The sequence below is a fragment of the Saccoglossus kowalevskii genome, chromosome 6 (genome assembly GCF_978046115.1).
Source record: "Saccoglossus kowalevskii chromosome 6, keSacKowa6.1, whole genome shotgun sequence".
NCBI lineage: Eukaryota > Metazoa > Hemichordata > Enteropneusta > Harrimaniidae > Saccoglossus > Saccoglossus kowalevskii.
This window is the reverse complement of record NC_140646.1, coordinates 21,545,363-21,571,437: the sequence shown is the minus strand read 5'-3', so window position 1 is coordinate 21,571,437 and position 26,075 is coordinate 21,545,363. Positions and strand designations below refer to the sequence as shown.

Genomic DNA, 26,075 nt, shown 5'->3' with positions numbered 1-26,075 from the left:
AGTCGTACAATTGGCATGGAAATTCATAAAAAGTCCACGGTAAAGTAAGTTACGTGAAGCATATATTGTTAGTTTTAAAATTGGATTTAGGTTCAAAAGTTGTTTGGAAAGAGGGGAAAATTCTCTTAAAATTTATAAAAGCAGGGTAATGTCAAATAAAAACACATGAAAGTTGGGTAAATAGGCTGCAAAGAAGTAACATTTTGCTGAAAAATCGCGAAACTGACCGGAATGTACTTGAGATCAGCACATTTATTGTGCCGTATGATATTCAAAGCATTTGTCAAAACAACCTGGTGGTTTCGTATTGACTCAAATTTCAACATCTCAGCTTAATACACTTCCCAGTAAATGCTGTACATCGTCATAATATTTTAATGTCAGGTAATTTATAATCTGCCGTTATGCCATTTATGTACAAAATATATTAAGATGTGATCGGGACATGTATTAACTTGCTAAACTAATCAAAATTTATTCATTAGGACGTTCATCACACTCTACATCTTGTGCATCACAAGCCATATTTGTTGAACAATCAGATTTACATGATGAATTCTATATAACAATTACAACATAACCAGAGGCGATTCTAAAGCCAGAAACATTGAGGGGCGGGGTCCCTTACTTGCACCGAACACATACACACATGAATGAACTGCTCGCTTTACATTCAGCCCACACGTTATGTGCCCGTTTCAGTGTAGATAAACAATGCAATGCGAGTGAAACAAAAATACGCGGATGTACATGACGTGACACAGTTTATACACGCATTTATTTGTCACGTGTCATTCACTGCATGCCTTTAAAAATCACCAACTTAACTAAGTCAGTAGAGCGACCTCCCCAACTTATCTAAAAGATACAGGGTTCGATTCCTATATGTCGCCAATAAAAATAAATCTAACTTGAAAATTATCATTAGTGGTGTCCAGGTATATTCAACTAGAGACGTCCATGATTCAACAAAGAGTTCTAGATTAAATTATGGGGTGGTTCTTGCTGTGCCCCAACTCACGTCTTACACAAAACACGCAATTTTCTTTAAAATATTGTTTTATACAAAGTATACTTAGTGAATTATACAATAATCTGATACTTGTGATATAAAAAAAATCTCAACAAAAGCTTAAATATATCTCAGATTACTACATTACAGTAATTTTACATAATACAATGTCAAGTTAAAATTCGACAGTGAACATGTGCATATGAACGCCTCAATTTACCATTTACCTTCATTAAAAAAACTTAGACACTCCCCAGATATATTTTTAAAAAATCACTAAGTACTGTTTTCCTTATTTTCATGATTTCAAAAAATTAAATCACTTGAATTTGAGGGTACAAATAAAGCTTTATAGCTAATTATGTAAGTGTATCATTGCATATATTAGTACCATTAATAATACTGATATTATACATGGAGTCAGTCATATTTGCAGAAAAGCAATTATTTATAGGATCACTGATTGGAGGAATGACAACCAGAAACTGAACAGCCACACTTATTCCTAATAGTGTTAATGCAAATAGCAATGTAAATATCCGTCGCCATATAAGTGTCTTCAAAGACGGTTGATTAGTTTGTTCCATATTCTGTTCTACAAAGCTATAGGTCGAATTTCTGCCGTTATTACTAGAGTAGTTATCTGAAGGTACTATGGTAACTTCTGCGCTTGTTGGAAGACCAGTCTGTGTATATGAATTTTTGTGCTCAATCTTTATCTGGTCCATGTTAACACCCACAAATTGTGGCACACTATCAGATGTATTATCTCTATTAACATTGGCTCTTTCTTGTGCCTGAAAAAACACAACAATAACAGAGGTTATATGACAAGCAGCCTGTCGGCTGAGATAGCTCTGCTGTTGGCAATGTACATTTCAATTAAAGAACAGATGATATCATTAGAAAATGAAGAATATGTATAGTATCAAAGCAACAGAACTTGCTGTTTTCAACAAGAATTCAAAAATATCACTTTTCACCAAAAATGACAAAAATAATCATTAAAATTAAGTAATTGAAGATATCACTACAAAATTAACAAATCTGAAAGAGGTCCACATGTAGTACCTATATATGTAATATAAGAGCAATCAGACTTGCGGTTTTCAACAAGAAGTCGAAAATATAACTTTTTACCAAAAATTACAAAAATATTCACTAAAATTAGAGAATTGAAGATATCATCACAAAATGAACAAATTTGGGAGTAGTCCACATGTAGTACCTATATATGTAATATCAAAACAATTGGACTTTTTAACAAGAAGTCGAAAATGTCACTTTTTACCAAAAATGACAAAAATATTAACCAAAATTAGAGAATTAAAGATATCATCATGAAATGAACAAATCTAAGAGAGGTCTACCCAAGGTACATATACACCAAGTATCAAAGCATTCAGGCTTGTAGTTTTCAAGAAGAAGTCGAAAAAGTAAAACATTAACACTGACGACAGACGACAACGAACAATCACTCATATGATAAGCTCCACTCGACAAAGTCGACAGCAGAGCTAAAAAGAATGTAAACACACTGTGCTGGCATACTGTGATCCACTCAATAAGGAGCATGTGAAACATAAAAAATATTGACATGTTTATTCTGCCATTTTGAACAACCCCAACCACAGAACTTCTGACACATTGATATGATGTCATATAACACAATTACAAAATAGGTTACTCTTACGCACCAAATAAAATAGTATGCAAGGTATATCGTAATGCTGATATATTTAAATGTTGATTTTATCAACAGAATCAACCTGAATTTCTAGAGCTAAATATAATATTTTGTGAATATAAACAAACACTTTACTCCCATACCTTATCTGCTTGCTTCTGCCAATTCAGCCGGAATACAACAAATACAAGAAGCAGTCCCTTACAAACTAAGACGATTACCAGAGGAATCCACACTCCTAAGAAACACATCAAATAGTAAAACAATGATATCAGTCAGGTTTCAAATTCCATGGTATAGTCTCGGTAGACAAATGGTCATTAAACTACGATGTTTGTATCTATCATTTGAACCAGTGCAACAATGATGTAAATATGATTGTCCAATATTACTATAATGTATGTATCGTTCAAATGAACCACTGTAACAGAAATATCAATCTGAATGGCCGTTATAACAATGACGTATTTGACTTTAAAACTGACCAGCATATTGAAGGTGCAACATTATGGCTATAATGTACGTACCTCGTAGACGGACCAGAATAACAGAGATACACTCTGATTGGCCAATATAGCTCTATATTGCAAGTATCTCCGAAACAATACAGTATAATAAAGGTGTTACTCTGTTTGGTCATTATAATGTATGTACCTCTCAAATGAGGTATACTGGAAATGCCACTGTGATTGGTTAATATTACTATAAAATATGACCCTCTCACACAGACTAGTATATTAGAGATTGTTCATTATAACTTTAATGGCCAGTATGGTAGAGGTACAACTGTAATTCAATTATAATGAATGTGTCTCTCCAACACACCAACATATCATACAAATGCTGATATAGCTAGTCAGTATAAAGCAAACATATTTTGAAGACACAAACAAATATCAAACATTACTCTTACTAATAATGAGGCTGGTGAAATATATAAATGTCGGTGGTCGTCGCACCAGGCATGTGCAACGTTTGTGTTGATAAACATTGATTTTCCCACAATCCAATGCGCTCTTCTAATGGAAATTGCAAGTATGAGGTTTGACCTAGGCGTGACTTGGACTAATTCCAATTGGACTTGGATACTTTCCAATCATCTACAAAATATCTAATTAAAGCCTGGTAACGTCTCAGTCTGTACTCTTTGGTTCGCCCAACAGTCAAAGTCGCCATCTTTGTTCATATGAGTCCAAGATCTTGCACATGCGTGGCGCGACAACTACCATCCTTTATTGGTGGAATTGGGTATTTTGGAATATTTTATAAAAGGGAGTAATTTCGTAAACATATGAATATTAATATCATAATATTCTTCTAATGTCTGTATATATTCTCTCAAAATAACAACACTCACCTAATATTCCCATATGATATACCAATACCAGTACAAACATAATGGGCAAACACACAATGTAATACAGAACACAATTAACAATAGCAATAACTTTCTGAAGTCCACATCCTTGTAAAGCTCCCAATGATGCCATCTACATTACAAAAAAAAAATTCTGAAATGTGTGTTATGATCAGATAATTTGTGAGTACCAAAGATTATTCTATATTTACCAGTTTAGGATACCTGAAATTGAACAAAGATATCTATGATTACAATTGCTTCACTGATGCTGAACTTTCAACCAAGTTTGACAAACAGCCACTCGGCTGAGATAGCTCTGCAATGCAGATTTCAATTGAAATTGATTTCAAAGAATTGAATATATCATCACAAAATGAACAAATCTGAGTAAGGTTCACCTGTAGTATCTATGTGCATAATATCAAATCAATCAGATTTGCGGTTTTTAACAAGTCAAAAATATAATTTTTTACCAAAATATACAAAACAATATTCATAAAAATTAGATAATTAACGATATTGTCACGAAATAACCAAAGCTAAGTGATATCTACCCAAGGTACATCACCAACATACGCCAAGTATCAAAGCAATCAAGCTTGTAGTTTTCAAGAAGTTGAAAAGGTAAAAAGTTGACGCAGATGCGATGACAATCACCCATATGAAAGATCAAAATTACTACAAATAAAAACTACAAATAAACTGACATAGAATACAGAAACAACTGTTGACAATGATATCTGCGCATGTGCCAGATCCGCATACAATTCCAAGAATGAACATACCATTTGTTACACATTACAAAATTCAAGCAAGATACGATTTCCCGCATGATTAGAACATTTAAATACTGTAAACTAACGTGATACTTACACCTATAGCATCAAATATCTGGTAGACTGCCATCAATGGAGCTACTTGAGCAATCATAACAACCACCTCTCTGCAAAGATGCAAAAGAATTTATAGAACAAATTCAGTATTGTGAACATAGATTTGTTTTTATTCTCAGCCATATTAAGTCGAACATTAATCGTTGCTAAATGCCTATCTCGAAAATGGGTAGCAGCATTAATAAACATCAGTAATATGCAGTTAGTTTCAGGCAGATATTAAAAAAATAAAGTTTCAATTTTGTAATGATTACATGTTAGATGCATGTAGATTGCCTTTGAATGTTTACAAAATATAAGAAACATATTTTTGTTCATACAAACATTTAGTTATGTTATCATGTATTATCTATTATTGTATCTTTGTATTAGTCTGTCCATTGTGATAAATCTCTATGGAGCAACAGCAAAGGAATCAAACTAAGAAAAAAATGGTAACACAAATGTCTGGGTACAAACCAACTGACTACTGAACCTCCACTCCCACTGAAGCTCCACCCTATCCTATCTTCCATCACTCATAATTTAATGTAGCAACCTGGCAACTCAAAACTCATCTATTGTATAAAGTATGAACTCACCTTTCACTTGTGTATAAAAGACCAATGACATCCCTGCTTGCAATGATAATAATGGCAAATAATACTGAGCTGATGACTAAAGATTAATGACAAATTATTATTACTATATCATGTACCATCTCATCCACTATTAGATGAGAACATGTAGACGTGATTAACCAGTACCCTAGCTTTGGTTGTCTCAACAAATATGGTTGTACATGGAGGAAGTTTCATGACAAGATCAAAATCAAATGACATAATTTAAAAAAAAAACTTTTATGATATTTATAATATATTATTATACATTTGGCACCAAATAGAATTGACTGTTCTGTAAAACGTTTTATCTACGTTGTAAATATTTCAAGCAATCAACATCACATTCAAACACTTAGTTTAAATGGGAGACAGAAGTCCAAAAGCATATGATGGAAATAGATAGTGTCATCACTGAACGAAAGCTTTTATCACTCATTAAATTATTGTGTCAGTCCATATACAATCATTGTACTAAGTTATTGTACATAATTCGCAGTATTTTTATTATCTTACATGAGAACAATGTCCCATGTTAAATTACGACAGACTATAGTATCGCAAACTTACTCATGGATATAACACCAACTATTGCAACCCTTCTAGCTTTGTGTGGTTCATTAGCACCAAGAGTATTTCCAACCCTTATGGAGATTGCTTCACTGTATCCTAATGGTATCTAAAATTACAATTAATACATTGACATTTGCAGTACAAACATATTTTGCTTGTTATGCAAAGACATACAATGTGAAAGCAATTTAATTCACAAAAATAAGTTGATATAATTAATAATATGTATGTATAGTATAGTGACATTTTCAGAAAAGCTACACACTGGCTGATTAAATTATGTAAAACTCATGAAGTATGTGGAATACCAAATCTTAAATTGTGTCTACTCTAGAAATTCGACCACCTATCTGGACCCTGGGTGACAGGGGCACCATGTATAATTTTTATTTAGTCTGTTTTCTTGTATTACTATAATCATAATAGTACCACAACATGATTTGTAATGATGTATTGTGTTTGAACACACAAAATTATGATGTTTACTCTAACTAGAATGTTAACAGTACCCTATCAGCAACAATATTTCACACTAAATGTCAAACTGTGAATGATAAGCACCATGGTCATGTGATATGTCATAAACTTACAGTATAAAAGAAATATGCCAGACCAAATACCGCTCCCTGTGCTGCTAGTTCAGTGTCACCTACTGTGCCTGTATTAAAATGAAACAATTAGTTAAAAGGGAAGTCTGGGCTAACAACATAATGATCCTAGATAAACAAGCCATGCATGGCACAGTCCTCGTTAGTTATCAAATTTAAGATATATAGTTTTGTTTATATAGTAATATAGCTGGAATATAACCATGTCAGGAATATGATTTTTTAACATTAAAATGATTGACATTTGTATCTGATCGTCAAAAAAGTACTTATTGAGAGATATTGCTCTGGAACAGCATTCAAAATCAGCCATTTTGAATACATGTATATATATAACATGATGTATAACGAATATATAAAATTTGAATATAATCTGTCAAAGCATTTAAGAGATATGGCTCAAGAAGCCCAATCATTAAAACAAAATGGCCGCCAGACAGCCATTTTGAATCCGATCTGAAAAATAAATGATGTGCATCAGGAACCTGTAATGTCTAACATATGTACCAAGTTTGAACGGAATTCATCCATAAATGCTTGATAATAGATGATTTTTTAGCACAAAAATGGCCACCATTTGGCCATTTTGAATAGGATCGTCAAACCAATATATCTGTCTATCTATGACATGATGTATAATGAATATTTAAAATTTGAACATAATCAGTGAAAGCAAGTCAGAGATATGGCACAAGAACCACATTCATTAAAACAAAATGGCCGCCAGTCGGCCGTTTTTAATCTTATCTGAAAAACAAAATTATTTGCATCAAGGTACCATAATGTCTAATGTATATACCAAGTTTGAAGAAAATCCATCTGTAAACAGCCGAGAAATGCTTGATTTTGATGATTTTTTAGAACAAAAATGGCCGCCATTCGGCCATCTTGAATCAGATCGTAAAACAAAATGATGTGCATCAAGGTCCTATAATGTCTAATGTATATACCAACTTTGAACAAAATCCATCTGTTAACAGCTGAGAAATGCTTGTTTTGATGATTTTTAGCACAAAAATGGCCGCCATTCAGCCATCTTCAATCAGATCGTGAAACAAATTGACGTGCATATGTATACTATCATGTATGATGTATGTGTGAGGTTTGATTGTGATTGGTCCAGGCATTTCTAAGATACAGGTCCGGATGCACGCACGCACGCACGGACACACGGAGGTCAAAACATAAGTCCCCGTTTTCGGACTGCGTCTGAACGGGGACTAACAAGCCATGCATGGCACAGTCCCGGTTAGTTATCAAACTTAAGATATATAGTTTTGTTTATAGTAATATAGTTGGAACATGAACATGGCTGAGATATAGATCCAGAAGCTGAAACAGATGTTTTATTATGATGATTTTTTCTAACATTGAAATGATTGACATTCTGTCATCTTGTATCAGACCATCAAATGAGTACTTGTCTGTATTGGGAGATGTATAATGAATATATAAAATTTGAACATAACCGTCAAATCATGTTAGAGATACAGCTCTAGAACTGCATTCATTAAAACAAAATGGCCACCAGTCTGTCATTTTGAATCCGATTTGAAAAATAATATGTTCCGGAATGCCAGAAATACTTGGTTGTTAGCACAAAAATAACCGCCATTTAGTCATTTTGAATCAGATAGTCAAACCAATATATCTGTATATATATCTATGACATGATCTATAATGAATATATAAAATTTGAACAAAATCAGTCAAAGCATGGCAGAAATATGGCACTAAAACTGCAATCATTAAAACAAAATGGCTGCCAGTCTTGAATCCGTTTTGAATCCAACGTGAAATACAAAATGACGTGCATCAAGGTCCCATACCATAATGTCATAAAAATGGCCGCCATTCGGCCTACTTGAGTCAACTCATGGAACAAATTGATGTGTCTATGTATAATATTATGTACGATGTATGTATGTTTGAATGTAATCAGTCCAGGCATGTTAAATATATAGGTCCAAGCACGGACACACTAACGCACAGAGGCCAATCCATAAGTCCCCGTTTTCGGACTGTGTCCGAATGGAGACTAAAAAGTTGAACAAATGTAGGAGAATGCAATTCACATTTTTTATATCACTTTTCATTCCTTTGATCATCAGTGTGTAATCCAACATCTTGATTCTCCAAAAATGGATAAATTATGACATCACAGACACTGTTGTGAAAAATTGGGAAAATTTATGGCAATAGAACTAAAATTGCTTACCAAACCTTAAGAGTTTCTTGTGGTCATCATCTAACTGATTTTAACAACATTTTCTTATCACAATGAAATTTAAAATGATCATTAATTACTACAAGTAATTATCAATTTCAGACTAGTGTCATTAATTGCACTGTACTAGACAAATTAATTAAAATATATACATTTATATCATTTGAATTTGACGAACACAGCATCATAAAATGCCATGAACTCTTCTCTGTAACCATTGAAATGTTTGATTGTGGAAAATGTACACACAGGCTTTGGTGTTGAGTGATACGCAAGTGAAGTGATAAATTTATATGGGATCGCTTTCCCATGCAACAACACGAGAAAAAAAAACATTTCACAAACTCTCCCAAAAATATGTAATGGATTTATTATCATAATGATAAGTAAAATTAACATCAGAATATTATGATAATAAGTCACAGAATAACCTGTAAAGTATTTCATATCACATGTACATATAGGTCCCGACTTGTACATATAGGTCCTGAAATAGGAAGGACTTACCCATTAGAAAAGTACCAACTTCAAAGGCCCACCACTCAGATGCAATCATCAAAATTCCAGCTAAGGATATCTTCACATAAACATCCCAATCATTAAGACACTCGTAAGACCAACCTATAGAAATAGTAATGACAGACCAAGAAATGGAATATGGATTGACTTCATGAGGTACAAGAAATCCGTAAATTTAAATAAACACATTATATCCTTACCTGCCCATGTTGATTTGTGTAATTTTCTGATTTTTATATAAACAAATAATGTGATAGAAATGAGCCACCACACCAATGAGTGAGCCAAAGCAGCGCCACTGAAATGAGATATGTTGAAACATTGTGAGCTTTAGATGAATATGCTTTAGATGTATAACGTATGGCATAGCCGTCATGTAAAAATATAAACAAAACTGAAACTAGCCATGCAGCCATTATGTATCAGAACTTGACATGATGTCTTGTATACATGTGAAGTTTGATTTAAACTGGTTCCAGACTGTGTGAAAAGCTGTGTGTGATTTTGATGTATTTTGACTTTGAAAATGGTTTTCATTCAGCCCTCGCGAATAACTTATCACAAAACAAATGAATCACATCATGTACATGATGTATTTGTGAAGTTTGAATATGATTGATAAAGCCATGTCTCTGAAAGAGCATTCATTGAAGCAATATGGCCACCAGTCAGTCATTAATTGTGAATCTGATTTGTACAACAGCTACATCTATAGCTACCTATTTGGTTATACCCATAGTATAATGAAACATCACCTCAGATGGCTATTAATCGGGTTCAAAATGGAAAGTTTAACATCAAAACTATATTGAAGTATATGTTATGTTTGCTCCCGATCTTTTAATTGACCTGCATGGGTACTGGGCGAATTATGTTTATTGATTTACTATGATGCAAGATCAAGTATACATAGGTTTAACTGCAGATACCAATATACATCATTAAATCTCACAGATTTTATTAAACATTTCATTCCTGCACACACATATTTTCAGTATACATACCTAATGCCCAAATCAAGCACTAATATCAATACATAGTGAATAGGAATGCCCAGTATTACACATACAATGGTAATTAGCATAACTGATATTACAATGCTCTGAGTTAATAGGTACTTGGATAACAGCAGGAAAAGAAGTAATCCCTAAAATGAAAGTAATCAGTCAGACAGCCATATTGGTGTCCATTATAAGCCATATATTAATTATCCTACGGCAATAATATGTAAAACATGATGCAATGGTCATATATTCTATGTACAAAGATAGAAACAAGGCAAAAATGATCAAACAATTCAGAAAAGGAAAATGGAAACACATACTATTTTATCAATATTCATAGCAATTTATAATTGCTGGTGTTTAAGGATGTAGTAGACATTCGTGGTGATTTTTCTTTTATTAAACGATGACTTATACCTATAGGCAGCCATAGGACCTTGTTTTTTTCTTAAATTATGTTTTTATTTCAAGAAAAAACGACTTTTTAAAAAATAAAATTTTTTTACAAGTAACGGAAATCCTGAGAATGTACACTTCAGCTAAGCCCCTCTGAGCCAAAACAATAACATTTGTAATTAGCATAATCCCGCAAAGAAACATCGCATGTACACGTCCGGTCAAATGACCGGATGCACTCACTAGTTACTGATAGTTCATCGCATCGCTTTTCTCTACTATATATTACTGTTCATTTATTTTGTATTGACCAAGTTTATTTTAAAAAATGGCATGGAAAAAAAATCGGAAAAAGAGCGTTCCAATGACAAACGAAACCTGTAAGTTTCTACAAAACACAGTCCCTCTACGAAACAAAGTCAGACGAGTCAACAACAGACAAGTCAAGTATCAATGAGATTATTACAGAATGAATATGCACAAATAAAATGATGTGCTCATAGTAATCTAATATTAAGTAACTTATATGGATTTGAAGTTCCATTATGTGAAAAATACAAACATACTTACAGGAACTCCAGTCATAAATACATGAACATAAGTTGTAGCACCTCTGCAAGAGAAAGATCAAAAACACACTTTAAAATTAAACTGATATTATCAAACCATACAAATAATAAATGAATTTTTCTGAATATCAATGGATTTTTAAATTTAGATGTATGATTGTATGTTATATCATTTTGTTTTTTTGATTGCTTTCATTGCTATCAATATTTGATTGTACCAGTTAAAGGGCAGTAGTCGTCGCGCCGCGTCCTGTTCGATATGGGACTCATAGTGTCGTATACAACGCATGTAAAATACATTGTTTATTTACATGAAATTCGAACACACACTGCGAGACGATCACTGCGCTTTAACTATTTTAACTATTTTTCTGTCAATTTGAAAACAACATCAATATTCCACATTGACAAAAAGACACTTGATTATCAAGTCACAGTCCCTGACTGAAAAGAATCAGACAACTTGAAATTTATGCATACATCAATGTGGGTAACAAGATGTACTTGCATGTGTAAAGTATGATTTCAAATAGGCATGTCAAAAATATGGTTCCAAAACAGCATTTTTTAAGCAAACTAGTCATCAGTCAGCCATTTCATATTTATGTATGAAATCTGTCCATGCAGGATGAGATCTGGTTCCAGAATGCCAGAAATGTTTTGTTTTAATGCATTTTTAACTTAAAATAGCTGCCATTTAGACATCTTGAATGAGGTTGTGCACATATGTGTGTAAATCTTTATAGGTTTCCATTTTCGAAATTCGTCCAAACAGCGACTAATACCGTAGTTGTTCGAGTATAAACCCCTGCTCGAGTATACTCCCCCCCCCCACATAAATTTACAAGTCAGTTATCCGATTATAACCCCCTGCTTGGGAGAAGTTTTAACTTTTATTTGTTTATAAGCCCCCCCCCCCATTTTCCACCCAAATTGCCAGTTTCCCGGAGGGGTTTATACTTGGACAACTACGGTAATAATTAACAAGGAACACCAACAATAAGTAAAATTCTTCGGAGTACACTACCAACATACTAACCTGGCTACTTCCCTATCAATTTGAAAACCAATCAATATATATTCCACATTAACATAAAGCACCCAGATTAATATACATCCAATACCCATAATAAGTAAACTTCTTTGCAGTACAACTCCAACATACTTCTTATTTTCACTGCCAAAGGTCTACAAAGACAAAGACAAATGTATTATACTAACACATGTCCTGCTGAAGTTCTCCACAAAAGGTGATGTGTTAAAGCTGAAATAAACAGTTATCAATAACAATACATATTAGATGTCTATAAGCAGGTTTCCCTTATTCACAATCAGACATTGGCAGTTTGTACATGCTAAATCCTGGAAGAAAATCACACATGCCAAAAAAGGTCCACGTCACATATTTCACTTGCAAACACTTCAGAATATTTATATTATACACCTAGGGTGTAGACTGGCCCAGCTGTGGTGATTTTTAAAAAAAAAATGGAAAAAATAGTTTTGCGAAAGGTGGAGTGAAAGCGAAACCACCACATGATTTCGCGTTACAGGGGATTTTGCGTTAACACCTCCATTTCGTTAATTTTTTATTTAATTTAAAAAGAAATAAATCGCCCAGACTGTGCCAGTCTACCTACAGTGCTGAGCACTACAAAAATGTTTGTTATTGTACTCTGTTTAAACCGTGACCACTCCATCTGATCAATGAAAACACAAAGCAAATAATTGTAGTGCCAAAGCATACAATGAACGAGAACCTAAATTCCAGTATTTTGTTAATAACCTAATTAGTGTACATTATTTTTTTAAGACGATGGAAAGAAGTCAGCTAAAATAAAGTTTTTGCATTCAGAAATAGTTTGCCATTAGGTGCTGTCAGTGAGATAAAAATTTGCATAATATATGCGTACTTCACTGATGTTAATTTTGAGCACTCGTTTCTTACGTGATCGAACCATGAGATAGGTCATAACCACTCTATTATGTCTTCATAACAACTATAAAAACTGTCTAGCAAATGTATTCGTGAAGTCACGTTACGAATATCTTCAGAAAGTATTACAACATGTAGTAACGACCAAAAGATGCAATCAACGTTACAGATTAGCAGCCGGGATTATACTGCCGCCTTGACAGAATTTGTGGACATATAACCACTTGTCCTTTTATATAAATGAAAATCTTCAAAAGTTCTACAATAGAACAATAAAGTTCTAAGTGACAGTTATCCTGACCATCATGTCCGAATACATACAATGTAGAAACTCTGAGTGAGACTGAAACAGCTGACTACAAGCAGTGTGCAGGATGGTGAAGCCTAATTAAGCCTTGCTCCAGTGGTAGTCAGGCGCAAACCCAACACTGTACAAATGCAAATTTAGAATGTTCTGTTTTTTTATCGTTTTAGTCCAGAAAAGGCATATAAGAATAAGGTAACACACAAAATACTAGAATTTACGTTCTAGTTCAGTGTACCCTACAGTATTGTCCTTGACACTTCACGTCTCAGACAATACCTTTGCTCTACAATGCACTCGAACGTAAATTCAGATGAGCAGGACGTATGTATATAATAATTAAAATAATCCTCTCGGGAATCCTCACTCTTGTGATGTCATCTTGGACTCGCAACTCCTCATATAGACACTATACGGGGAGCCAGTAGTCTGTGATGACATCACACTCATTAGAAACACTGGGAGATTATATATAATTATATCACACACATACCATTCGAGTTAATAGTGTGAAGATCATTCAGTTAATAATTACAACTTACCTGAGAAAACAGAGTATCGCAAGCTGATCCAAAACCATGTGCAACACAAACCCCAGTAACATTACTGAACTGAAATGCAAGTATCAAAACTACATTCACTAATTATCATATAATGCCCAGACATTCCAAGTGATATTAAAGCAGGAGGGTTGTCACCTGCGCGCACACGTGGGGATTGAATCCCAAGCGACGATAACAACACACGCTAAAAACACAAAGGCTCATTGGTAGATGCTTGTTTGTAAACAATGACACGCTATGGCCATCTGACACATTCGCAGGTGACACCCCCCTCACCTCGCTTTAAACTCAAACGAATATATGTGTGTGATGATGCCAGATTATAGATTTCCTGATATATTGCAGAGTGTATTTACTGAATTTGAATCACATCTACAATAGATCTGCATTATATCAATGATTAAATTTACTGCCCAAGATGGATAACTTTCAAGTCGAGCTGGTAAAAATTAAATACCCAGAGGTCTGGTAAAAATACTTTCACAGTCTGCTTCAATTAAAATTATTATAATGCAATTTTTTTTAGATTCCCATTCTGATATAAATCTGACTACACAACTCTTGATGAAAATTATAACCAAAGAAACACTGACTAAATTATTGTCACTGTCTAGTGCTAAATAAAGCGACTGTTTGCTAACTTTGGTGGAATTATGTGAAAATAAACTTTAAAGGGCGACAGTCGTCACGCCGTATCCTGTTCGATATGGGACTCATAGCAACGTATACAACACATGTAAAATACATTGTTTATTTACATGAAATTCGAACACGCGCTGCGCGACAACCACTGTGCTATAATGCAGTGTTGGTAACTTTCTGGTAATGCTGGTGAAATTTGAAAGTTACATCCCCTGATGTATGGCACACAATTTGAGTACCGATAATTCCAAAACACTAATTTCATATAGCCTAAAGAATGTTTTGCTGTGATTTTAAAAAACCACAGTGGTTTTAAAAATGCATGCAGTGTTTTTTTTTAAGAAACATTCAAAAGAACATGATCGCAATAACCAGCAGAGATATTACTTAAGTACTGTAAAATGAATTAATTTTCGCTGAAGGAATGATTCAGTAAAAATAAAATCCAGTGAATATGCATTTGTCCCCTTTTTTTACATTCAACTTGTCAAAAATCAGCAAAAATAAATTCCATAAAAAACACTCAAAAAATCTTTTCAGCTAAAATAAAGTAGTCTACAGTACATGTACAACTAACAGAACAAAATGGTATAATGATTAAAAGTTATAGAAAATATAAATGACGTATAAGACATATAACCATGCTGTATAATTATTGAAAGCATAATTCAGCATAATTCATTCAAAGCATTCATAGCCAACAATTAATACTACACAAAACTCACTGATAAACCTAATGCAGCACCAGCCAGAGTTTCTTTATCCACTCGACCACAAAACATCAGGTTAATCGTGGCCAGAGCGCCAGTGGCAAGTGTAAATAGAACCTGAAAGAAATAGCAAGTTGTCATCATTGTTATCACTGATAGTAAAAAAAAACAAAAAAGGATGAATAAATGCAAATAATTCTGAATTGTCCAAAAAATATAGCTATTGTAGTATTTTACTTTGTATTATTTTACTTTGTATTACTTTGTATTATTGTGACCTTAGACCTAGTCTTGTCTTGTGAATAATTATGTGGGCATGCTCAGTAGCACCTAGAAACCAGGGTTCAGTCATCAGTTGGTTAAATAAACAAACCAGTCCTTTCCCTCAGATAAACTGTCTCATAATTATTCTTTAAGAACATTACAGCTATACTTACTGTAGGCCAGCCTAGCTTAAATAATTGGATAATTTCAGTTTTCCAGGAGTGATAATTACCATGGCTACAGCAGTTACCATGGTTACCACCTTGATGTACTTCACTCTGCTCAGATGTGTTTACACCATTCATTGTCTTGCTTTCAAATGCGCAACTGCAAAAATAAACATAGCATAACTATTACAACCTTGCCCATTGAGAATCCAGTGTTATGGAGAAACCAGATTTGTTACAGCGTATGACACGGTGGGAGTGTGTACAAATCTTTTGCAATCGCTGGGTTGGTGTGGCTTGATGTAGTTGATGTATATATCTGGTAGTGTCGCTTACGTGTGGGCTTCGAATACAAACACAACATTCAGCACCATCAATGAGGTTTACGTTACGTTGCATAAAACAAATTCAATAACTTTACAGAGGTTCTGACGTAGACATATCTCATGAATATTATTTTATAGTGCAATTATTAATAGAAAGCATTTATTATGAAATGCCAGAATCATATATATTTGGTCTTTACTCTCTCTATTGTGGTTATTTGAAAAATGTACAGCCTTTCTATCATACTAAACTGGTCTGCACTCTCTACAATGTTTGTCAGGGTTAGCATTGGCAAGCCTTAATAGGTTTTGATTTTATACAGTGCCACCAGTGGCTGTTCCTGGTTCTATGCGTTTAGATATAAATATTTAATACAAATTTGGTGCAAAAAAATAAGAACAATATAAAGGTCATTTTAATATTTCTCAATAAATACTACATATCCTGTAATAATCTCAGAATTCCTTATAGAATATTATAATATGAATTGCATAAAGTTGCCAAATACTGTAAATTCATTAATTATTCATTGGGTTTCGCTATTTTCTCTGATAATTAAAATCCACTAAATTAAATCTACGTGAACATGTAAATTAATAATAAACTCATTGTTTCTGTGACAAATTCATGAAAGACAGTTATTATGCTCAAAACATCATAATAGTGAAATTAAATGTCAGTGAAAATAAATGGTTTCACAGTAGTGATTGATCTGAGCTAAATTTGGAGGAAAAATTTGAAACATATTGGGTTACTGCACTTTCTAATAATAGATCTTGGTGAGTAAATTTTACAATACTAGTATCTGGTTCTTATGATCAGCAGTGTAAATGTCTTCATTCCCAGTGCACAATCTTATTTCTGTTAACAAATGTTTTTATTTTAGCCCATATCCCATACAAATATCTAATGAAGCGATTAATTATTTTTAGCTGGATATTCTACAATTCCACCATTGCAGTGTTGAATTCTATACCTTGGGTCAAGTTGGGTGCACTCACAATCCAATTTAATCTGTTTTTTTGCCTGTTGTCAGATTAAGACAAAAACAGTTTGGGAATTTGTGAACAGCTGAACATACTACAACAGCATAAAAGGGGCTTAAAAATGGTGGTGAAGCATGAGAAAGATGTATAATAATAAGGTTATACCGCACTCAGGGCAGTACAAGGTGGAATTGACCTTTTTTATGCATCAGCTAATACAATCACAGTACTGCCTTCGTGCATACTTTGCAGTATCCTCTTAAATATCTCAAAGTATTTCTTGGTTTGTTTAAAGTCAATAAACATTATTATAACACAGTTGTTCAAACACTTCCTATTACCCTATTTGAACAGCATCATATTTCCTGCCAAATAGTTGAAGTAATTTCTTTGTTAATTTCACAAAACGAGCCTAATTTTTCATTTCTCAGAAGTACTACTGTAAAATACTTTATTTTCGCTTGATATTAATTTTCGCTATTTTCACTGAAAGAATGATTCAGTGAAAATAAAATCCAGCGAATATATCTTTTGCATTTTACATTAAACTCGTCAAAAATCAGTGAAAATAAATTCCATACAAAACACCCGAAAAGTCTTTTCAGCGAAAATGTATTCCAGTGAAAATAAAGTATTTTACAGTAATCAAAATTGTTGACAAAATATATGAAAATATTTGGTGTTTATAGTTGTTCAACCTTTTAAACAAGAGCAAAAAATTATCAAGTTGTTTTGTTTTAAAAGTGTTACAAAATTGTTTATTTATTTATTTTTTTCAAAGAATTGGGCTTTTGTAACTATTCTTGGGTTAAGTGAATGACCCAAATCTTGACCAACTATCGTTAACTACCATAGTTAACTATAGACAATTGCGTTATGTTGACTGATGCATAACTGTGTTCAATAATGACTATCAAACACAACGCTCCTTATGAAACATTCTAAGTAAGTTCATACTTCCCTTTATGAGTGATGAATTAAATATATAAAACATCACATTTTATTTCAATTGAGCACCCAACCTAGTTTCTGCCCATATTTTCCATACACGCACATTATTAAAACTAGTTGAGGTCGACCATGATCGACCGTGATTTGCCATAGTTGTACATGGTAGATTGATTATGGTTAACCATTGTTAATGATCATTGACGATGGCAGTTGACTGCCAAACAATTGCCTCGTTTCAGGTCATCAGCAAGCATTTAAACTGTGTCAACAAGGAAACTTTATAAAGTAACATGCTTTTAAGAGGGTCAGTATAAGTTTTACAAGTGTTTCCCTTATCACACGTTATTTTACGTAACTTGACATAAATGGGAGTTATAAGACAAGTGACGAATGCCCACCTTTATCATCATGAACCAGGATGTCAGTTTGAAAAATATCTATTTTAAAATTATACTTTTCAGAAACTAGTATGTCGATCATTGGATTTCAAGGAATTTAGTTCGAAGAAACACAATACTGAAAGGCAATCCCTAGGGATTTTAGATTTTAATATTTAGCCAATTAATTTAATTGAGGATTAAGGTAAGGGTTAGGTTATATACTTGAAAACAGAAATTAGAGACAAGAAAAATACAAAACATTCAGTCGACTAGATTAAATTTATAAGCTACAGATATTTTGAATACATGAACAAATTCAGCAGATTTGATTTTGCAACCATTGTGGAATTGAAAGATGACTTCCACTTATTATGTCTTGTCCTATTTATAAACAGCAAAGACAGCGGCTATATGAAAAATCAATCCCTGGCAAAGAAACTGAATTTAATTTTATACAGTGAAGGGCATAAAGCTGTGGTCATTACAATCATGATAAATATACATTTTTAGTCCTCATTTCAGGTGCAGCCTGAAAGGCGGACTATTAATTCTTATTTCAATTTTCCGTCTGTGACGTCTCTAACATTTTCTCAGAAATTCTGCAGCAGATATCGATGAAACTTGGCAGATTGATGAATAAGTCTCTGCCAAATATGCACATAATTTAAAGTATAAAACATGACAAGATTAGAGTTAAATTGTCTTCAATATTAATTTAAGAATTGGCCAAATCATAAATCTTTGAGCAAAAATTATTATTCATATTCTGAATGAATTTCATTTTTTTTAATGGAATGTCATCAATATAAATTAAACCATTTCAAAGAACTGTTCGCGTTGACTAGAACTTTTGACAGTAAAAAAAATAAAAGCTTCTTCACCCTTACCAAATTGAGCATCATAATAGTATAGTGATTGTTTACAAAATCTGTACAAAAAGTATACTTCTTAGAAATGCTGTACATTTTATGTATACAAAAATTGTACATTAAAACAAAATAAAAATATTTGATTGTACAATTTGTATACACAAATTATACAAATATATTAAACTATATTTTTTGTATACTTAAAATGTACATAAATTTCCCTAATGATAACAAAGCCCAAGCAGCCTGTTCTATGCTTTTTTGTCATATTTTTTTTCTTTTGGAACCATTACTGGTATACTGTTCCTCTATGGAATGTGCTAAGTGTTTCTGAGTAAATAGTAAACAATTAAATTCTGGAGGTAAGAAAAGAGAGAGTGAATTACCATTGATGTTACCATGACTACTGTCGACTATTTGCCCACTTAGTAATACTTAACGGGTCGGGAGATTACCGGACGTCAATATTGGATTCCCGACAAGCAAGTCTAAACAACAGGTAGTCGAAAATGGCGGCGAACAATTTATAAACAATTGACTTGTTCATTAAAAGACCAGAAATTAATAATAAAAAAAAAACGAAAACAACACGTGTGTTTATCGGTGACTTTTGTATACGTGTATCGAAAACGGCGAAACTCCTCACATCTTGGCAAAAAGTAGTCTATTTTTCATGTTGCTTACATTTCTGTTTTCGTCTTGAGGTTCGAAAACTTCGAGAGCGATGACTTCGTCATGGCCACATTTCGAATCATAACAAGTTCCCTCCCTCTTTCCCTCTACACATCCATGCCGACAAACACTGAGGTGAACGGCTAGGGTGTAGAGAAGAATAACTAGGTCAAAACAAACCAAAATAGGATTAAAAGATTAAAGTAGGATTAAAATAAATTTACTCTTCTTTTTTTAGCTCCATGGTTAAATAAATTATCAAAAATCACAGGGGTATTAAACTGGATCTCTTTTAATACCTCCATGATTTTACGTATAATTGACTCACAACAAAACTGCAATTCTCAACAATATGGAGGCGATGGTGGTCTTTGTCCATTATTACTACACAATAATAGTGTCCTTGCTTCACGACTTATTCCAGAGCCAGAGTTGTACCAGTGAATTGTCACAAATCATTTGACCTTGACCCTGATTCCCATCGTGTAATACTCGTCTGTCGCGATCAATCCCCAGGGTACAGTATCACAAAATCTTTCTCGATATTGTAAAGTTGTGTCTTCAATGTATAATCATGACAATCTGCTGTATAATCCAAAATAACTGTACCACTTTCACGAACACCACCAACAAAATAGAGAGTACATTCCTATACTGCGACGCAGCCTTTGATAAACTGCCCTCAATAGGATATTTTTTATACTTTCGTTTTTAAAGAGTTCAACTGAAGATAAGAAAGTACGCTTTTAGATTTATTTGTCTTTTTTGATTATTATATTCACTTTGTTATATGAGTATAATATTTTTATTACGACAATATTATATATTATTATTTGGAATATTTACGTATCATAATTACTGTTGATCTTTGTTAAAATTTAATTGTGTTGATGTACAGTTCTAAGTCAATGTCGTGCTCGCGGGTCTCGCGTAAATAAATACATGTTGTTGGAAAGAACACAATCCAAGACTTTTTTAAAATATTATAGATAAGATGAGATGAAATATTTCTGTCCCTAGCTGTAATATGAAGACGAGCTAACGCTGTTATTGTTATTTCAAATATTATTATTAAAGAGTGTATGAAAAAATTCCTACCATAAAATATCCCATATGTTTGCATGCGGCTGGACACCGTACGAAAGAGACATGAAGTAAAACCAGTCGGTGACATTCAACTGCACATGTACATTACCAAATGGCGACAAAACAAAATGGGTATTTCGAGTGTGACTAGTAATATTGGCAGTGTATACTTGCAATAGCAATGAATGTTACGTGCCCGAATCCCAGCACTATTACATATTTGGTATATGTAAATAAGGTGTGTTTATTTTGACTTCTTCAATTTCCAGATAATTATGTTAGTATAGGCACAGACTTGGACCCAACCAGGTCAATGATTCTAGAGCGGGCGAAGTATTTGCCAATCACAACGACTGTACCACAAATTGGACCATTTGCTCAACTGACTACCGGATTTAGTCACTTTCATTGCATCACATTGCGGAGGTAGCTGTTTTTTTCTGCATCCGCCTCCTGCTTTGCTTCACTGAAAATGTTACTGTGGGGTGGCGCGTTTTGTCTACTTTATCCTGTAATTTATTTATCTAATGTATGGTGCAGTTTTAGATTTGGATAATTGAGTACTATTGTCACACGCAACGTAATAGTACCGTAATTGATATAGTACAAGTGTGATGGTTCAAATACCAAAATGGCAACAGTAACAAAAAGACTTCCCTGGCGGCGATGATAAAATACGAACACGGAGCCAACAGATGAGGTTTCAACTGGTACTGGTATTATTATACTCCACAAACATCAAGTACAATAACGCGGTAAAACTCCACTACTCCAATGACTAGATATTTAAACTTCAATACAATTCAACGAGATCTCCGATCTGAACTCAGTGCTGAACAACTCCCCTATATATACCTCCACTGTCTATAAATAGACCATTACATCGGCATACATAATGAGTCTGGCACTTACTACAAATTTCTAGGATGTTCCATTACCTTCTATTGCCTCCTACAGTGTTCTATTACCTATTCAATCAGTTTCTTAAAAAATCTAGAATATTCCACCCAGACACAGTACGGTTCTAGAACATTCTCAGTGACACGGAAGTGGTAAATAAGTCATATGCGACAACTATTTATGTGTATTTACGAGTGGCGTCAATAGAAAATAGAAGACGTTTTCAGTTGGTTACGTCATTTCACAGTTGAATGACATTACATCAGCGTTATTATGTACTTTGTTGGTTGCTTTCATACAATAAATTTACAAACTCAGGAACATATTTTGGTAAGTGTATCCGCTGTCACCCCCATACTAGAAATGATGAAGCCCGTGTATGCAACTGTAAATCGAAATGCTTTTTTGTAAATGTGTGAAATTGCATTATACTCACATATACTGTATTTGAAGCGCAGTGGTCGTCGCGCTGCGCATATGCGATATTTGTGTTGATAAACATTGATTTCCCCACAATCCAATACGCTCTTCAAATGGAAATCACAAGGATGAGGTTTGACCTGGGCGCGACTTGCACTGAATACCGACGGTGAGACATATGAGACACATATGTCTCGTGCATGCGTGGCGCGACGACTACCTTCCTTTAATATATTATTCAAATACATATTCAACAGTAAGTCATTGCGATTGCCATCGATGTCACAATTATGTGCACAATGTCCAATCAAATCGCTTATAGCGGATCGAACTATCGTAAAATACTCATTTTTTTTTCACTCGTGGTTAATGCACGATCCACGGTATATTATTTTAATTATTTAACTCGGGCGTAACTATGGAAATCGGCCTAAATTATTATACACCAAACTACTAGTATTGCATGAATGGTCAGCAGTTTTGTCTGTTTGTAGATACAGTATGTAATGAGATGATGCATCTAAGTATCTTCACAATCTTTATTCTCAGCATTTTCATTTTCATTTTTTCTTATTACTTGTAAATCAGTTTTTTTTTTAAATGTTTGACGTGCAAAACTTTCAATGCATGAGTAATATACCCGTGTACGACGAATATAAGAAAACAAGTTTTAGATCAAGATGGCGACCATTGTTTTCAACTACACGAAAGTCAATACGGATTTTCCGCTCCACGATTTCACGAGGGTTTGAAACAAGACTACAGGATTCATCAGCATATTACATGTTTTTGAAACAAGACGTCAGGTCTCATTAGAATATTACCGGTACGAGGGTTTGAAACAAGACCACACGTCTCATTTGGAAATGGTATCGCAAGTTTAATATGGAATTTTGTTTTTATTTTTTGCCTCCATGCCCGGGTGGACTTGTTAGGGAGAAGGGTCATACGGCCTCATTAATATGCATACATCTGATATTTCGTTGATACCACTCAAGCTAAATATGGTTATGCTAAGGGACGACGTCAAAAGATCGATGTCGGATAAAAAACTTATTTCCTTTAGTTTTGGGGTGGGGGGTTTTGACCTCAAAAAGTTTCCATCCTACAAAAACGATTTTATTTTTTAATGAAGTCAAAAAAATCTTGGAGTATTTGTAGTTCTATCCAATCATGGACAGAAATAACCGAAAAGGAAAAGAAAAATGGTTTGGTTTGAGTGTAAATCTGTGCGTCAAATGAGGTGCATTTGTAAACTCTTTTTACACCTACCCAACAACCAACTGCTATGCAATACTACTGTCCGATTATCAATTTGTATTTAATGGTGAATGTAGTCTGACGCCATGACCAATATTTATCAATTAAGTTTCAGTGGGGGGTAGGGGGGTTTGGAAAAAAAACTAAAGGAATTAAGTTTTTTATCCGACATCGATCTTTTGACGTCGCCCCTAACACAGCAATGACATATACAACATCGTTTAAAAAGACAAATGTAAACTTTTTCTGTCAGAATGTTTATCCAGCTATGAAATATGGTCTGAAACGAAATCCTGTCCTAATTTTTGATCGATTGGAGTCTGTTGACGGAGGTTACTTTGTCCTATACATGGAAATAGTGTTCATGTCTAATAAAAGTAAGTTGTAAAGAAGTTACGTAAAAGTTGTGTTAAAGGGTTTATGGGCTTCGGCAATATAAAGCATCCAAGAATTACAAGTGAGTGTTACATATTTAAAGCCGCATCACTTTGCGATGTATACTAGTATCTGCATATGCTAATTTATTATGAATATTCATGAGAAAGTAAACCCTACGCCGTAATGGTTTCATGCCTGTATGCATCATGTGGTGGGACACTATCTTCTCAGCATTGTTCATTTGATGACATTTCTTGGTGTTTGTTATTATTCTCCACCCAAAGTGTTATAGTTTTGAAATTGCTCACAATTTTCTGTTACAAACCATGATTTTTTTATACGATGATGGATATTCGGAACTAAAACGTGGTATGCGTCATCTGATGCACAAAATATTATCAGTTTGATGAATTCCGCAAGTACATCTGCTACGAGTAACTTTAAGTCCCCGTGCAATTAACGTGATTCAGAAATGTACTGTAAAACCATTTATTTTCACTAACATTTAATTTCCCTACTATGATAGTTTGTGCAATTTCTCTGGGTTCACGATATTAGCAGGGAAACAATGAGTTTTATTATTATTTCACATGTTCACAATTTAGCGAATTCTAATTAACACTGAAATTAGCGAAATTAAAAACACAGTGAATAATTAATGCGTTTACAGTACATACCTATACAGAGCAAGAAAATACCACAGTGATACTGTGAAAATAATAAACACCGACGCAAAGTTATCCATACTACATAACCTTTTGAGAATCGGCAAAAATAAACGCCAATGGAAATTGGATATAACGTAGCATGGCAAATACCTGCGCTAATTATAAATGCAGGTCTTAAGACTAGAGTATCAACTCACCAACGTGCACATTCCAGTACAGTCCTACCTCTAGAAGACCCAATGGTGAAGCGTTAATGATGACAAGCCATTAATAGTTAATAGCTAGATTTTACGAGTTTACTACCAATGGATTAATGGAAGTTGTCAATGTTGCACAAAGCGGTTACGACACATGGCTGTTACTACATACACATGAAAATAAATGGAGCGATGCGTAACCGAGAGATTGTAATTCGAGCCATGGGTGTTTGAAACGTACATGTGTACAAACCAGTCCGACCCGGAATATTCATATAGGTATACATGCATAACGAGACGTGGGTGTATCGGTACCACCTAAGGACTATTTTAACTTAGGGGGTTTGCGTACATCTCTATATAACCGTTACTAAATATAATGTGTATACGTATAAGGCAATTCCTAATCATCATGCTCAATGCTTCGTTCAATCACATTTCATCGCCGTCTCTACCATCGACACCCAAGGCTTCTGCTACCTAAAATGTGTACACTTGCCATTCATCAAGATGAACACCAGAAACCTGGTGATACACGATGGCATGATATATCCAGACTAAGCCAGGTGAAGATGTATGCTAATATACTATATAATACTCTGCGTAATAAGATGATTGAGACTTTTTCATCGTTCAACAATTACGCCTCGTCAAATGCGAACAAGTATTACCTGAACGTCTTGGAACACGGGTGTCGAACTCCACTTTCTTCCAGCCTATGTGAAGGGATGTACGGTGTGCCAACAAGTTCCGTCGTACGTTCATTTGGCTCTGCACATATACACGACTGCTTAACACTATAAACTGCAAGCAAGTTTTCACATGGGTTTCGGCTTTTGATACGTTTATAATTAGTAGCGACTATATATTGTCCCACTTGTGCCAGTCTCGCAAGGGCAGCTATAAAGAACGACTATTGAATAGACTTGAATAAATCAACACGTGAAT

General features: G+C 33.9%; 1 protein-coding gene across 3 annotated transcripts; it reads right to left on the bottom strand.

Annotated features, from left to right (window-relative positions):
• Positions 1-1,041: 1,041 nt before the first annotated feature.
• Positions 1,042-25,246, bottom strand: LOC100371125 (multidrug and toxin extrusion protein 1-like). Of its 3 annotated transcripts, none has more exons than XM_085500798.1 (16): positions 25,128-25,246; positions 16,040-16,193; positions 15,618-15,719; positions 14,230-14,298; positions 12,487-12,635; positions 11,449-11,491; positions 10,483-10,625; positions 9,679-9,776; positions 9,467-9,580; positions 6,715-6,782; positions 6,122-6,230; positions 5,534-5,609; positions 4,933-5,002; positions 4,057-4,189; positions 2,843-2,937; positions 1,042-1,809 (listed from the first exon to the last, which is right to left on the bottom strand). In XM_085500798.1, exons 2-16 carry the CDS (start codon positions 16,169-16,171, stop codon positions 1,372-1,374), a joined length of 1,839 nt encoding a protein of 612 aa, XP_085356924.1. In that variant the 5' UTR covers positions 16,172-16,193; positions 25,128-25,246; the 3' UTR covers positions 1,042-1,371. The 3 variants fall into 3 exon arrangements, with proteins under 3 accessions (XP_085356924.1, XP_085356923.1, XP_085356925.1); XM_085500797.1 differs by lacking the exon at positions 25,128-25,246 and adding an exon at positions 20,547-20,848; XM_085500799.1 differs by lacking the exons at positions 1,042-1,809; positions 2,843-2,937; positions 25,128-25,246 and adding an exon at positions 20,547-20,848 and having other exon boundaries at positions 4,160-4,281.
• Positions 25,247-26,075: the final 829 nt, after the last annotated feature.

Coding starts and splice junctions, on each gene's coding strand:
- LOC100371125 (XM_085500798.1), bottom strand. CDS start 16,171: ATGAATGGTGTAAACACATCTGAGCAGAGTGAAGTACATCAAGGTGGT. Junction 10,626..11,448: donor TATTTATGACTGGAGTTCCT/GTAAGTATGTTT, acceptor CTTTCATTTTAG/GGATTACTTCTTTTCCTGCT. Junction 6,783..9,466: donor AGTTGGTACTTTTCTAATGG/GTAAGTCCTTCC, acceptor ATTTTAATACAG/GCACAGTAGGTGACACTGAA.